Here is a 13,830-nt window from a genome sequence, read left to right on the forward strand (position 1 = left end):
TGACAGGATCTGGCCAGTGAAGAGAGTCCCCTCCTCCCTCTCTAACTCTGGATTAAGAAGTGAGCAAAAGGGCAGGTCCCGTTCCAGTCACCTATAAACCCGACGCGGACCCCACCAATTCCTGAAGGGATCCCCACGACAGACCATCACCCCCCCCCCCCCCCCCGCCAAACGACACTATCCTCAGTAGTACAGAAGGGAGACAAGGAGTTTCCGGGATCTAGAAGTCTCGGGGGCCGAGTAGGGAGCAGGGTGGCTGGGAGACACTCCCTCGCCCCGCCCCCGCTCCAGTCCTGGGGTGCTGCCATAGGCTAGGAACTCTCACCTCCTCCTTTCTCTCCACTTCTCCCCTCCCCTCTTCCCCTCGTCTCCCCCTCTTCCACCCAGCCTCCAGCTGCTTTAAAAGTTTAGTCGCTAGGCTGGGCTGGGGGTGCTGACTGTAACACAGCCATGGCTGTCTCGTTTGGGGTGCGACGGATGGGCCGGTTGCCAGCAGGGATGATGGGGGTGTTGGGGGTTCGCTCAGCTTTAGTGCCTGTCCGGGGCTGGCGGAGAGTGGAGTTCCAGGAAATCCGCCTGCTCAGGTACCGGGAGCAGGGGGAGCTGGGGATGGAGATGGGGGGCGGTTTTGGGGTGGCCCGGTATGTAGGAGGCAAATAGTCCGGGGGCACTTGGGGTCGCGGGGAGCTGCGAAGCTCCAACCCATGGCGGGGTATTCTGCGATCCCCTTGGGATGCTCTGTCCTCTGGTCCCAGCGTGTTCTGAAACTGTCGTCTCCCCCAACCTTTCCGTGCCCGAAGTCCGCAGTTTCTTATGCCCCTTCTCCCATCTTCCCCCTTTGCTTCTTTCCTCCATCCTGGCCAGGGCTGCTGAGCTCGGTCTGGCCTGCCTGTCTTCTGATTGGAGTCAGGACAGCTATCCCTCTGGGGCCCCAAGAGGTTAGGACCCTCTATAGCCTGCTAAGATCATCAGGCCTGAGGTGGACGTGGGAGAGGGAAAGAAGTCATCCCTTCCACTGGGCTCTCCCCAATCAACAGCCTTGGGTTCTTGTTTATTCAGTGGTAAAACCCATGCACTTTTTAGGGGAGCTCTCTTGCATCACATTTTTACACTTGCTTCAGTTAATGTGGGTGGGGTTTAGGGTATTAAGTGGAATGAATTGGGAATGACTTTCAAATTGTGACCTCACAAATGTTGAATCTGCAGATCCCTCCCTGATTTCTTGCTCCTCACTGATTTCCTCTTCATTCCCCATTGGTCTGAGGTGAGAGTCCTTCTCTGTGGGGGTCAACTGCTGAGTGCTGAGAATGTTTTTTCAGAAGTTAGGCAATGTTGATATTTACTCCGTGGATGTTACTGATCTGAGGTCCTCAAGTGGGAGGCCAGGGTAGGCTCAATTGGTACTGATTGAGTCCCAGCCTCCCTACCTGTACAGCTGATGGGGGGGAGGAGAGAGAGAGAGAGAGAGAGAGAGAGAGAGAGAGAGAGAGAGAGAGAGAGAGAGAGAGAGAGAGAGAGAGAGAGAGAGAATTTATTAAGTACTTAAATATGTGACAGTCACTGTTCTAAGTTCTAGAAATAGAAACGCAAGCAAATAATACAGTTCCTCCTGTCAAGGAGCTTACTCTCTAATGGGGGAAGACCACACATAGAAGGGGTAATAAGATGCAGGTACCCAGGAAAAGGGTAAGGCTTGCTTGTTGTCTTATAAGTTGGAGAAAGCCAGAAAGTGAATTCAGTTTGGCATGAAATAAGCATGGCTGTGGACCTTCACGAAATGGTGGTCAGGCCTAAGCACTCCTACTAGTTAGGAGAGCAGGCCTCAGGGAGACCTTGTGGACTATAGAAGATGGAGGAGCAAGACCCCGTAGCTCATTGACTGATCACAGAGGTGAAGAGAAAATTAGGAGGATGCTATGTCTGAAAGTGAATTGAATAAAGAAAATAAGAGATAAAATAAGACAAAATCAGTTTGGACAGTTGAGCTACATGGATACAAAAAATCTGAAGTTGCCTAAAAGGGTCACATTCTGAGAAAGAAGGAAGAATTGTAGTCAATTCCCTGATACTGAAGGTATTCTCAGAGGCTGGGTGACCACTTGTTTCTGATTCATGCACAGGGAGTCTTTGATTCAAGATGTCTGAAGTATGTTCCAAGCAACGGTGGCTTTAGCCATGAGTTAAGTGAGCAACAGACTAGGGGAGGGGTCTTCAACGTTTTTGTGTGTCTTGGATGCCTTGGGCAGTCTGGTGAAGGCTATGGACCCCTTCTCAGGATAATGTTTTTTAAATGTATAAATAAAATGAATAAGATTGCAAAGGGAAAAAAATGCAAAGGAGACTAATTACATTGAAATACATTTGTCAAAAATATTCGTACAAAATTAACAAGTTTACAGTCGCCAGGGTAAGAATCTCAGGATTGGGGTCTCTTATTACTTCCGGTGTGGCTCAGGGAAAAGAACACTGGATTTTAAAGTCAGGGAATCTCTGTTCAAATCCTGGCTTTGCCATATATTACCTATAAGACCTTGGGCAAGTCACTGGGCCTCAGTTTCCTCATCTCTAAAATGGACTAGATGACTTTTAAAGCTATGACCCAATGATTATGAGGAACATCTACATTTGAGACACATTTATTGAGGGTTCTTGGTACTAGGGACCAGGAAATAAGGGCAAAGGTGAAACAATGTACTATCAAGGCTGGAGAGGAACACATACATAGACAAATAAATACTATATACACACAAAATAATTTCAAAAAGAAGAGACCAATAATAATGGGTAGCAGGAAGGAGAGAGGAATCAGCAGAGGCATCAGATAAAAGATAGCACCTGATCAATGCTTAATTAGGTCCTCATAATTATAGTGCCTTAACTGTTAATTATTTCCTATTTATTCTGTATATAGCTTCTATGTTTGTTTGCATGTTGTCTTCCCCGTTAGATTGTAAACACCTCAAGGGCAGGAACTGTCTTTTGCCTCTTTTGTATCCCCCAGTGTTTAGTGTGGTACCTGGCACGTAGTAGAAGCTTAATAAATGTTGATTGATTGATTGGTGGAAAGTGATGATTCTAGGAGGTCTGAGGGCAAGAAGGGAGTATATTTTATCCATTACTAACAGGTATTTTTTTTAATGAATGAAATTGCTCTTGCATAATTTGTTTCATTTGCATGCCAGAAGATGCTTTCTGATAATGAGATTTTGTAATCATTATATATGTTATTGTGTGCTTTTTTTTAAAAAATACAGTGGGCCTCTAAATCTTGACCTAGTGTAGGGCCTTCAGCTATGTTTATCTTGTTGAGCTTCCAATTCCATTGTATTCCAATAGTCTGTGACTCTTAGATTAAAGTAAAACCTCCATTCTGATATTTCATTTTCAGTAAGTCAATAAACATGCATTGAACACCTACCATATGTGCCATGTACTGCTAACACTAGTGAGAGAATTTCAGGGAGAACCTGACCGATCAACAGAGTTGGTTCTGGAAAACAGGGCTGCCTTAGGAGTCACAAGACCCTGCTTTTAGGCCTTTTCCCCTAGTTTGGACATTAACCAGCTGTGATCTTAGAAAAATCATTCTCCTCTCTGGGCCTCAGTGTCACCAGGTTTCTTCCAGGTCTAGAACTCTGAGAGAGTCACCCTGGAGGCCCAAGGTATTTTATTGCTTCCTTTTCCCAGGGCCAAAATGAAATACACATACACCCTCCCCTCTTCTTTCCATAACACTATCCCTTTTGCCTCTAATTCTAATAACAGGATTCTTAACTGGGGGTCCATTAATTTTTTCTTAATATTTTGATCCTCAGACATAATTGTTTTCCTTAATTATCCTAAGCATTTTTTGTTATGATTTAATATTCTTTATGATTAATTTTATTATTTTTTGAAATATGATGTCTAAGCTCTTTTTTTGGTCATGGCATTTTCCAGGTTAGTTTTTTTGTTCTATGAAATACTTTAAAATCTCCCCTACTTTTTTAGTCTTCTGACTTTGTTTAAATATTTCTTGTGTTCTCATGGATTTGTTTGGCCCATTCTACTTTTCAGGGATTTTTTTTCTTTTGCTTGGGCAAGATTTTGTACATCTTGTGCCAAGCTGTTAATTCCCTTTCCAATTCTTTCTTCTTTAGCGCTCAAGTTCTCATTTCTTTACCATTTTTTTCCTCTAATACCTTCATTTCATTTATTAAAACATTTTTCAACTCCTTGTCTCTTGCAAAAATTGTAGTTGAACTTATGCTCAAGCTGTATTTTCTCTATTTAACCCTTTAATGTTTTTTTAAAAAATTTACATACTTTCAAAAAATATAAAATATATGTTTTTAAATGAAGCATCTTAAATTTAATAATTTATTGTAAATTTATGTATTTTTTCCTGCATTGAAATTTTGTTGATGCAATTTTGCATCACATAACCATACAGTATATTATATCATAAACAAGTTATTACATGCACATATTCCTGCTGGGCTTTCCAACAATGTGCCACACACTTGCCTGCCAACACTTTCTTGTTAAGACTTGTTGGCAGACTTGACCTCTGATCTTGCATTTTGTGTGTTTATTTGGAAAATAATGCAATCATTACAACTTCAACTCTGTTACACAATAGATGAAACATGTACAAACGATTTTTCAAAAAAAAGTTTTTCTTCTATTGTCTTCTTTCCTTATGCTTCCACTGCCCCCTTATTTTTATTCAATGCCCCCCCAATTGCTGAGGCTATTACTGCCCCCCTGGATAGTTCCAGTGCCGGGGGGGGTGGTATTGCTCACTTTGGGAACTATGGACAACCTGCAACCCCTTCGCACTCTCAAATATACATTAGGCCCTAGGCCTCTCCTCAGTCAGCTCAGGATCTGAAACCTAGAACTGGGTAGTGAGCTGCTGGCTGGTGTATTCCTGCCTGTTACATAAAACTGGGCCTCTTTTCTTCGCCTCTCCCTGTGCTGGAATTCTTTATGGGGCGTTGTTTGTTAGACACCTTCCCCAGTGTCTGAAAACCTCTTCTTCTGTCTCTCTATGCTGACCTTTGCTGGAAAAATGATTCACTGTGATTTTTTTTTCTTGGCTTTTCCAGTCAGGACTTGGTCTGGTACATTTCTGCTTGCTTCACTATACATCATACCAATTCATATATGTGTTTTCACGTTTCTTTGCATTCATCATATTCATCATTTCTTATCATAATAATATTCCATTACATTCATATACGATAACACATTTAGCCATTCCCCATTTGATGGGCTCTTTCTAGTTTGTTACCACAAGAGTATAATATCTGCATATATGTGTGTATCTATATCTACATATATATGCACACATATACACATATGTATATATATATACAAACATATATATGTGTATGGTATATGAGGCTTTCCTTCCTTTCCTTCATTCCTTTCTTTTTTCCTCTCCTTCCTTTCTTTCCTCCCTTTCCCTTCTTTCTTTTTTTTTTTTAAATCAATGACCTCCTCAGCATACATGCCAAGTAGTGGAATCTCTAGGGCAAAGGTTAAGGACATTTTAGCCAGTGTGCATAATTTTGAATCTTTTCTGAGCCTGAGTAAACATTGCTCAATGCTATTTTTTTCTCTTTTTCTCCCTGTTTTGTTTCCCTTTTAACCCAAATTTAACTTTAAAGACGATCTCTTTCCCAAGTGTAGGGAGAAAAAGGAGACACTTAAAATCTTAACACTAGTCTGTGACCCTTAGAGTCTGCCCCAGAGAAATATTCTGTCCTAGCCTCTGACAGCAAGGAGAGTCCTAGGCACTGAGTCTTACTTTTTATACTCTGAGTTTCTCAAAGAAATTGCCCGCAGCAGCTCCAGAGCACTCCAGGAAAGGAGGCTAGTATGATCAAGAGTTTCTCCAGAGACACCCCTTCTCTGCTCCCTTCCTGGCAGATCCTCATAGCCTGGCCTAGGAATTTGTTTTCTCTCTACTTTTTGTGCCCCACTCCCCATTAGCTAGCATCAGAGGTCTTCACTCTTTGACATGTGTTCTTTGGAAAGGTGATTGAGTTCAGGTGTAGTGGCCCAATATCTGATCCTTAAGGCTGTCACTGTTATTCTCATTTATCTTAGGGGCCAGAAGTGAGGTAGAATCTCTAACTGCTGATAGAGGTAGGTTTGGAGAAGGAGGAAATGTATTGCTTTGTGTCCTAGGAATGTTACTTGTAAATCTTTCTTGTAAATTCTAATGTACAGTGTGGTAACATGTACCACCATGTTCCACCATGGGGAAAATAAGACCCTTGACAGCATCTAGGCAATTTGCTAGGACAGTCTTCAGTCTGGGCAGAATTGCCACCCATTCCCTTCTCTGGAAACTTTCCAGGTAGTAAAAGTGCCCCAGCTACTCTGTCCTGCCCTGACTCTTCCCATAGGAGTTCCTGGCTCACTTTAGTAACCAAGCCAATCCCAACTGCCCATGTTATACTGGGTTAGAGTCTCCCTTAGGGATAACTACATGGATGAATTTGTTTTTGTCTCTCCATTTCACTTTGGGTCTTTTACCACAATCTCATAAGTCCATGAAAACATTTAAATGGAATGGGCAGTTATCCATCTAACAGGATTTTGTATCTGATAGTAGCACTAAGGGACATTTGAGGGGAAATCAGCTAGGATATGCACCTCAAAGGGTTAAAATTGTAGCTCAAACATCAAGCATTCATAAAGACAGGCAATACTATGCAATGGAGAATGCACTAGAGTAGGAATAGGCTGGAACCCTTGGTTCAAATCCTGCCTCAGACATCCAATTGATTGATATAACTAGTAACACATTATTTCACCTCTCAGCCTCAGAAAAGAGGCAGTTGGGTGGTGTGGTGGTTAGAGCAATCAACCCGGAGTCAGGATAGACCTGAGTGCAAACCCAACCTCTGACACTCCCTAGCTGTGTGACCCTGAGCAATTCACTTAACCTCTGTCTGCTTCAGTCTCCCCATAAAATGGAGAGAATAATAGTACCTACCTTCCAGGGTTGTTGTATGAATCAAATGAGATAATATTTGTAAAGCACTTAAAGTGCTATATAAATGCCAACTTATTATGTATGAAAAAACATTTTACAAATCTTTGAGGGCCGTATTAATATCAGTTATTATAATTAAGAAATATAATGGTCCCTTAGTAGCTATCCACCTGGCACTGTCAAGGAATAAGACATTCTCTGCAAGTGGATTTTGTAGACAACCATCCAAAACACTTGCTTGTATTTTAATAACCATTGTGCTTCTGAAATTTCTAAAATGCATTACTTACTCCCTTTCTCCTTAAATAGAACACTGTTAAAATATGGAGTACTATGTGATGTTTTCTGGATGACTCAGGAACCATTATGCTAAGCTTTAAATCAGAGATGCTTTCATGAGATATGTGGGTCTGGTGCCACTACACTGAGAATTTCTAGACTGCTATGCCTTTTGAGTTCATAGTGTAGCCCATGCTCTGGGCTCAGTCCCCTGAGGGCAGCTGACTATTCCTCTCACAGTAAGCCTGGGGATGGGTTTTCTAGCACAGTCAATCATTCATGAGCCCCCACTGGTATATTCCCCATTGATTATCAAACTGGCAGACAGTGTTAAATCTCTTTTTTAAAGGGAGATTTAAAAAGATAGGATAGTAAAAAGAGTTGGTACAGTCTAGGACACATTCTCTTACGTGTCCACCACAGTCCAGCAGAATGTAGGCTCAAGTTTAGAGATCACATGTCAGATAGTTAACTCAGAACTCTTGCTTGGATGGAAGTCCTTTTTTCCTTTCCTTGAGTCCTCATAAAGGTCCCCTAGGGTGTATGTAGTTCTCCTTTGGGCTCCAAGGGGGTGCGCCCTTGTAGAATCTTGAGGCTTCTTTTGATTCGCCCTGAACAGGAGATGCTTGCTGAAGCTGCCTTTTCTGGTTGAGTCTAGTGTGCAGGATGAGGGGATGCTTTCATAGGATGCATTGTTTGTTACTGATTAGATTCTCCAATAACACAGCGCATGGAGAAAGTGAGGAGGGAAGAGGAGGATGATCTGGCCTCTAGGCTCATTCCCCCTCTCCGTCTTACTGCCCTCTTATGACAGGCACTAGGGTTTAGCTCCTCAAAGCGCTCTACCCAGACGTAGCTCTCCAAGCATTTTTGATTGTTCCTGATGCACTCTCTTTCATGTCTAATTCTTCCAGCCAACCGTAATAACTTTGTCATCTGATTTCATCCACTAGCTCTAAGCCTTCCCAACTCAATTAACGAGATTGTTCCCACGTCGATGATGCCTTTGATGGATTAATGTAATAGAAGCTAGGATACTCACTTTACAGTTTGGATTCTGTGATTTAGCCATATTCGTTAATGTCAGCCCCAGGGCCATTTCTTTTATAATCAGACCATACATTTAGAGATGGCTAGTACCTTTAGGAAACTGAGGGCTGGAGAACGGAATTTAGAGCTGGAATTAAAAACGAAATCTCCTGATTTCACAGGCCAATTTATTCGCCACATACAGCGGTCTTTTAAAACCAATTGTCCTAGGTCAAATTAATTATTTTTCTGTTCATTTTGTTTATCTCAAATCTGAGGCAAGATCTAATGTATTGTGTTATTGCAGAGAAAACACTGGGTTTACAGTCAGTGAAAGAATGAAAAACACATTTATGAAGAACTTGGGATTTGCCAGGCACTGTGCTAAGCCCTAGAAGTACAGATATTTAAAAAAAAAAAAAAGACAGTATCCGCCTGCCAGGACCTTGTCTTCTGATAGGGAAAGGCAACACATATAGGGAGAGTGCTGGGTAGGGAAGGGAGTTTTCATCTGAGAAGTCACTGGGATGGTGAGTTGATAGGATTGTCATAGGGCAGGCAATTGACCTGCCCTTTACAGAAGTAATGATACTATTGATTTGATTACTGTGACCAGAGGGAGAGGTAGAATGGGGATATGTGTGTGTGTGTGTGTGTGTGTGTGTGTGTGTGTGTGTGTGTGTGTGCAAGCTCGAGTGCGGGCATAGCAGAAGGCAGATGGCAAAAGGAGCTGGCTGGCTAGATGAATGGGATGTGAAAGTGAAGCACTATATAGTACTTTGGATTAGCCAGTAAATATAGTGGGCTAAATGATCTAGTTTGCACTCTCCTAGTCACCAATCAGCTGAACTGGCAAGCTTCTCTCTTTAACTCCTCCCTACCACTATAAGAGAGATAGAACTGGATGAGCTTCTTCCTCACCTGTCTCAGAGATAGGGGAAAGAAGGCATTTATGCTGAGAGCACATATTGTCTCACCATCTGTCATTCTTAGCAATCTCTCTTGAATACCCCACAGCTCCAATTGCCCCCAACATGCAACAACATCTTTGGGAAGTCTGGAAGGAAAAGGACAGGGGAGCAACATGCACCCAAAACAGAGCCTGCTTGTCTCTGCCCACTCTTCTCCCTCTCATGTAGCCCAAGATGTACAGTTTTCTGGCTTCTTCATCCTAGAAACCATAAAGGCCAAATTCAAAGAGTTGTCACCAAATTGGTACATGCTGGGGCAGAATCTATTATCTATTTCTGGAGTTTGACAGTTTTTTATCAATGCTCTCCAGATAGAGAATCCATGAGATTTGGGTTTGGGAAATAGATGCTAAGTGCAGAGAACATCAAGCAGGCCCTATAATGTATAATGTGTAATATAAAGCACATAAAGGATAGGTGGTGTGAAATCCACCTGGAAAGGTAAGTACCAGATTGTAATTAAAGAGTGGAGGGATTTTAGTGCTTGGTTAAGAGCTTGGGGTTTGTTTAGTCCTAAATTCATTAAGGGACTTTATAAGGTTTTTTGAACAGAGGATGGTCAGACTTGTGCATCAAGAAAATTATTTTTGGCAACTCTAGAGAGGCTGGATAGGAGAGGAAAGAGGCTAGAAGCAGGGAGAACAATTTGGAAATATGATAATCCAGTCAGGAGGTGATGAGGAACTAGAAGAGAAGATATGGAAGTGGAGAGATGGGGAAGATTGTGAGACATTTTATAGAGGTAGAATCCATAAGGCTTGACAAGTGATTAAATGTGGGCCACAATGAAAGAATGAAGGATGACTCTGAACCTGGAGGAGAGGATAGTAGTGCTTTTGAAATAAATAGGGAAGTTAGGAGAAAGGGGAGGTTTTAAGGGTAAGTTAATAAATTCCATTTTGGAGATGTAAAGTGCCAGTGGTAAGGACCATGCAGGTGGTAAAGCCCAACAGAAAGTTAATGTGTGACTGGAATTAAGGAGAGAAATTGGAACTGGATATACAGATGGGAGTTTCTGCATATTAAGCATTTATTAAGCACCTATTATGTGCCAGGTGTCAGAGATACAAAGACAAAAATAAGACAGTCCCTGTCCTCAAGAATTAGGATTACTGAAACTTTTTCTTGCTTTGTGGCTATGGCTAGCATTGCTAGAACTACATTGCACATCAAATAATAGAGTTGACAGTGGACATCTTTGCATTGCTCCTGATCTTACTGGAAAGACTTCTAGCATTTTTCTATTACAGATAATGCTAGCTCTTGGTTTTAGATAGATTTTGCTTACCATATCAAGAAAAGCTCTATTTACTTCTTTGCTTTTTTTTAGTGGTTTTTTTTTTAATAAATGGGTGTCATGTTTTATTCTTTTTCTAAATCTATTAGTATAGCCATGTGATTTTGATTTTTTTAAATATGTTGCACCAATCATGCATCGTCCTTGTATAAAGTCAACCTTGTCATAGCATATACTGTTTTTAACATGTTGTGGTGGCTTTTTTGCTAATATTTTTATTTAATATTTTTGCAACTGTATTCATTAGAAATATTTGTTGTTTCCTCTATCTGTTCTCCATTTCGGACTTGTTTCTTCTTAGTTTAGAGATATTTATCTAAAATTTTCTTTCTCCACTTTACTAGTCCCTATATTTGTCTCATAGAAGGAGTTTAATAGGGTCATTTTCTCTATTTTCTGCAAATGATTTATATAGTAATGTAATTAATTATTCATTGAATATTTAATAGAATTCAGTTATAAATTCATCTGGTCCTCTGGTGTTTTTTTCCTGTGATTGGGTTATTCAATTTCTTTATTTCTTATTCTTTTTATCTGAGTGTTTTATGTTCTTCTATCCTTATATTTTCATAGGTATTCATCTATTTCATCTATCATTTGTCACTTGTTGTGAATTCTCCTTTTCATTCTTAAGCATGGTAATTTAGTTTCCTATCAACTTTTTCAAAATGTAATTAGCTAAATGTTTATCTATTTTATTCATTTTCCTTCAAAAAAGTCACCTAGTTTTATTCATTTGCCTTTTCTTTCCATTTTATCTCTTTGATTTTTCTGAATTGATTTTTTTTTATTTAGCTAGGGTTTTTTAAAATTTCTTGTTTTACTAGATTTTTTTCAGTTGTTGTATACACAATTCATTGCTATTTTCACTGAATCTCAATGATCCCACTATCTCTGTCTGTCTCTGTCTCCCTTTTTCTCTTGTTGGTGAAAGTCTTAAGAAACATAAAAATTTCCCTGAAGTACTGATTTAACTGCAATCCAAATGTTTTGGTATATTGTCTCATTGTTTTCATTTTTTAAAAATGAAATTATCTATTGTTTTTATAATTTGCTGTTTGACCCACATGTTTTTAGGATTATATTATTTAATCTCCTTTTAAGTTTGAATCCTTTCTTTAGGAATAGGTGAGCTGCCAAAAGGGCTATAGGATTGTGTGGCAAAAAGTTCTAAGAAAAATCCAAGTTTTTTTCTCCTTTATTATACTTGCAGCATAATCTTGTGTGATCCTGATTATGATCCCTTGGTCTTTGAACTCTTTTTGACTTTTTTGGTTTTTTGCAGCATTTTTCTTTTACTTGTAATCTCTGGCTTTTGGCTTTGATATTCCTAAATGTTCTCAGTTTGGGGTTTCTTTCAGGAGGTAATTGATGTGTTTTTTTTCTATAGTTTCACTTTGCCCCTGAATTCCAATAAATCTGTCAGATGACCTCTCCCAAAAGGCTGAACATTTCAAAGGCAGAAAGGATTTTCTTGGGGATTAAGGCTCATAAGTGGTAAAATGGGAGAGTGGAGTGAAAAGAACACTTGGCACTATAGTCAGGAGAACTAACATGTATCAGCTGTGTAGACTTTGAGTTTTACCACTACTTATATGACTTTGGACCAGTCACTTAACTCCCGTGGGCCTCAGTTTCCTCATCTGTAAAATGATGGGGTTAGACAAGAGGCCTCCTCCAGTTCAGAAATCTATGATTTTCTTTTTAAAGAGCTTCCTTAAGACTTACTTCCCTCATATGTAAAATGGGCATAATAATACTTGCATCACCTTCCTAGCTGAGCTATTGCTTTTTAAAAATATCTTTTATCTGTCCCTCCTACTGCTCCCTCTCATCTTGAACAATAAAAGAGAAAAATAAACCCCTCATAATACATGCACAATAAGATAATATATGTAAAGCACTTTCTTTGTAAACTTTAAAGTGCTGTATAAATGTTTCTTCTTTCTCCTCCTCCTCCTCTTCCTCCTTCTCCTCCTTCTCTTCTTCCTTTTCTTCCTCCTCCTCCTCTTCCTCTTCTTTTTTTCCTCCTCTTCCTTTTCTTCTTCTTTCTTCTCCTTTTCTCTTGCTTACTCTATTGCACAAGTAAATAGATATAGGGGATTTGCCGTGCTGTTGGTGGGCAAGGCAGCTGATTCAACCTGATTTTGGAGTCCTTTGTGTACTTTCTGTAAGGTTCCTTAAAGCTCCAAGGAGTGTAGCCAGTTTTTCTGTAGCTTGGCCTAATCCTTGCAGGTATACATTCTTCTGGGCCTTCATCTTGGGAGCCCCCAACTGGATTCCCTGAATGACAGGAAGGGGCTCCCCCCTTCTAAGTCAGAGGGTGGAAAAGTAACCGGAAAGTCAGGCAGGGAAGAGGGAGTGAAGGCAGCTCTGAGATTAGTGATGACAGAGATTAGCAATTAACTGACCAGGCAGAGAACACATAGGGTGAGGGAGGAGGGAAGAAAGGACAAAACCAGGTATGATCAAAGCTAGGATCAAATAGGTGGAGAAAATCTGGCTGAGTTCCAAACCAGAATTCTACAGAAGCAACCAACCGTTCCAGAGGGCATGACAGGAAATCATGAACAAAATTGGAGAATAAAAAGTCCAAAACAAAACCTAAATTAAGTTGAGATTGAAACCAGGTATTCGCAAGGGCAATGATCTTAAATCAGAGGTTGGAAGATGAGTCCAAAAGTCCTGAAAGTGTGAGGAGATTTGCATGGAACACAGTCAAGAAAATAGCATGGAGAAAGATAAGTATGAAGGATTGGCAACTAACTGACGACCCCAAGAAATCAGTTGAAGGGTATAGCACTGTGCAAAAAATACTCACTTTGAAATAAAAGAAACTGGGTTCAAATCCTGCTTCTGGTGCCTCAGTTTGCTTAGCTGTAGTATGAGAGGGTTTGGATGAGCTTTAAGGATAGGGGTGTGTTGGAACCAGCTAAAATTTTTCAGGATGAAAGTTTATACCTTGGAAATTGGCAAACGTACAAAATAAGGGCTTGATTTATTGTTTTGTTGATTGTCTAATCCATGGCTTTAAGATCTCTTCAAACTCTAAATGGGTGAGCCAATAATTGTGTGCTTTTAGTATGCTAGCTATATACTCTCTTTGCTCAGCTGCACCTGTGTTAATGAGCCCTGGCACAAAGATCCCTTCATGCCAGAGCCTGAGGAGCTACAGGTAAAGGATATTTAGAAATGAAAAAACGAAAACGAACAAAATGAGACTGAGGATTTGTCTCTACCAGAGAGTGCCAGAGGCAATGTAA

At 40.5% G+C, this 13,830-nt stretch overlaps 1 protein-coding gene across 2 annotated transcripts in view; it reads left to right on the forward strand.

The window, feature by feature from the left end:
- The first annotated feature begins 450 nt into the window (after window positions 1-450).
- Window positions 451-13,830, forward strand: part of ACSF2 (acyl-CoA synthetase family member 2) — a 35,848-nt gene continuing 22,468 nt past the window's right edge. For both annotated transcript variants that reach the window (XM_020972646.2, XM_020972647.2), the window contains exon 1: window positions 451-584. In XM_020972646.2, coding sequence (XP_020828305.1) covers window positions 451-584 — 134 coding nt within the window. The remainder of the gene's footprint in view (window positions 585-13,830) is intronic.

The sequence above is a fragment of the Phascolarctos cinereus genome, unplaced genomic scaffold, assembly GCF_003287225.1.
Source record: "Phascolarctos cinereus isolate Bilbo 61053 unplaced genomic scaffold, phaCin_HiC Scaffold_5;HRSCAF=322, whole genome shotgun sequence".
NCBI lineage: Eukaryota > Metazoa > Chordata > Mammalia > Diprotodontia > Phascolarctidae > Phascolarctos > Phascolarctos cinereus.